The sequence below is a fragment of the Palaemon carinicauda genome, chromosome 20, assembly GCF_036898095.1.
Source record: "Palaemon carinicauda isolate YSFRI2023 chromosome 20, ASM3689809v2, whole genome shotgun sequence".
Lineage (NCBI taxonomy): Eukaryota > Metazoa > Arthropoda > Malacostraca > Decapoda > Palaemonidae > Palaemon > Palaemon carinicauda.
In genome coordinates this window covers 125361573-125363328 of record NC_090744.1, presented here as the reverse complement: position 1 = coordinate 125363328, position 1756 = coordinate 125361573, and the positions used below count along the sequence as shown (strand labels likewise).

The following is a 1756-nucleotide window of genomic DNA, read 5'->3' as shown; positions in this document are numbered from 1 at the left end:
AATGCGAGGGACATTGGAACAGAAAATAACAATAATGAGGTGAAAATGTGTGAAATCCAAAAAAGCATAATTAGCTGCATCTGAATTATCCATATACATACACGCACACATACAGGCATGTCCAAACAAAGGCACACACACATACATAAATGCCATCCTCATCATCATCAGCCGAAACTAGTCCACCGCAGGACGAAGTCCTCAGACATATCCTTCCACTCGCGTCTGTTTATTGTCTTTCTATGCGAGTTGATAAAAGCAAATTTTCTTAGCTCGTCAATCTAACGTCTTCTCTTCCTTCCTCTTCTCCGTTTGCAAGTTCTAGGGACCCATTCGGTTAGTTTTTGTCTATCTATCATCTGTCATTCTCATTATATGTCCTGCCCATAACCATTTCTATTTTTTACATGTTGTTAAAATATCCTCTACTTTAGTTTGCTTTCGTATCCATTTTCTCTTTTTCTGTCTCTTAATGTTATTCCCATCATAATTCTTTCCATAGCTCTTGGAGGAGTTGTAACTAAGTTATGTTCTAAAGCTTTAGTAAGGTTCCAAGTTTCTAATGCAAAAGTTAATAATGGTAGGGTCAACTGATTAAATAGCTTTCTTTTTAGAGAGAGAGAGAGAGAGAGAGAGAGAGAGAGAGAGAGAGAGAGAGAGAGAGAGAGAGAGAGAGAGAGAGAGAGAGAGAGAGAGAGAGATTACTTTATAATTTCTCCAATATTTAATATCTTTATGGTTTGAGTGATGCTATGAGTGATTGAAAGGGAATTCGTCTCGTAAGTGGCATATATATATATATATATATATATATATATATATATATATATATATATATATATATATATATATATATGATACATTTTGCACATTTAGACGAGTTTTTCATATTCAAATAAGCCATATGATTTGATACATTAGGTTAATAACTGGATTATTTACCGACCTCAGGATAAGAGACCGAGGGGGAAACGCTCAAAAACAATAGCTTCTCACCGGCCGGGAGTCGAACCCTGGTCCATGAAACTTGTAACAACAGTGACTTACCACTTAGCCTAGAAGAAGACTCTGTTGTCACAAGTACCCTGGACCAGGGTTCGACTCCCAGCCGGTCAGAAGCTATTGTCTCAAAATATATGGCTTATTTGAATATATATATATATATATATATATATATATATATATATATATATATATATATATATATATATATATATATATATATATATATAAGGCTAAATGGAACATTTGCATTACCTACAGAAGCCTTTGAAGTCATCTTGACTGCTGGAATATAGAAAATCTCTTAATAAAAAAATTTCATGTAAAAGTTTTACTTCTATTTGAGAATAAATTTCCAACATTTTACGAATGCTTTTTTATTCATAGAGTTCACATTTTCAAAGTATTTTATTTTTTATTTCTGCCTCTCAAAATTATTCATTCTTTCCCTTCGTATTCCCATTTCTCACTTACAGTTTCTAGTTTTACAAAAGTTTTATAAAATACTTCTTTTTCGAATTCAGTTCCAATTTAATCTAACACTAGTTGATGCATAATGTACTATTTTATACTTATACTTCAATATTCATGTCTATTTATAAAGCATTCAGTTTATTTATATTGTGAATTATATGTTGTTAGTGAATTTATCATATCTCTATAGACTTCTTCCCTTTCCAGTCCTCTATTTTATCCATCCTCATTCTATTTGAGTATCAATAATTAATAATCATTTTCATCTAAAGTCTATCGA

General features: G+C 31.8%; 1 protein-coding gene across 1 annotated transcript in view; it reads left to right on the top strand.

The window, feature by feature from the left end:
• LOC137660117 (uncharacterized) overlaps positions 1 to 1059 on the top strand; it is an 81990-nt gene extending 80931 nt beyond the window's left edge. The window contains exon 6 of the mRNA XM_068394832.1: positions 922 to 1059. Coding sequence (XP_068250933.1) covers positions 922 to 1059 — 138 coding nt within the window. The remainder of the gene's footprint in view (positions 1 to 921) is intronic.
• The last annotated feature ends 697 nt before the right edge of the window (positions 1060 to 1756 follow it).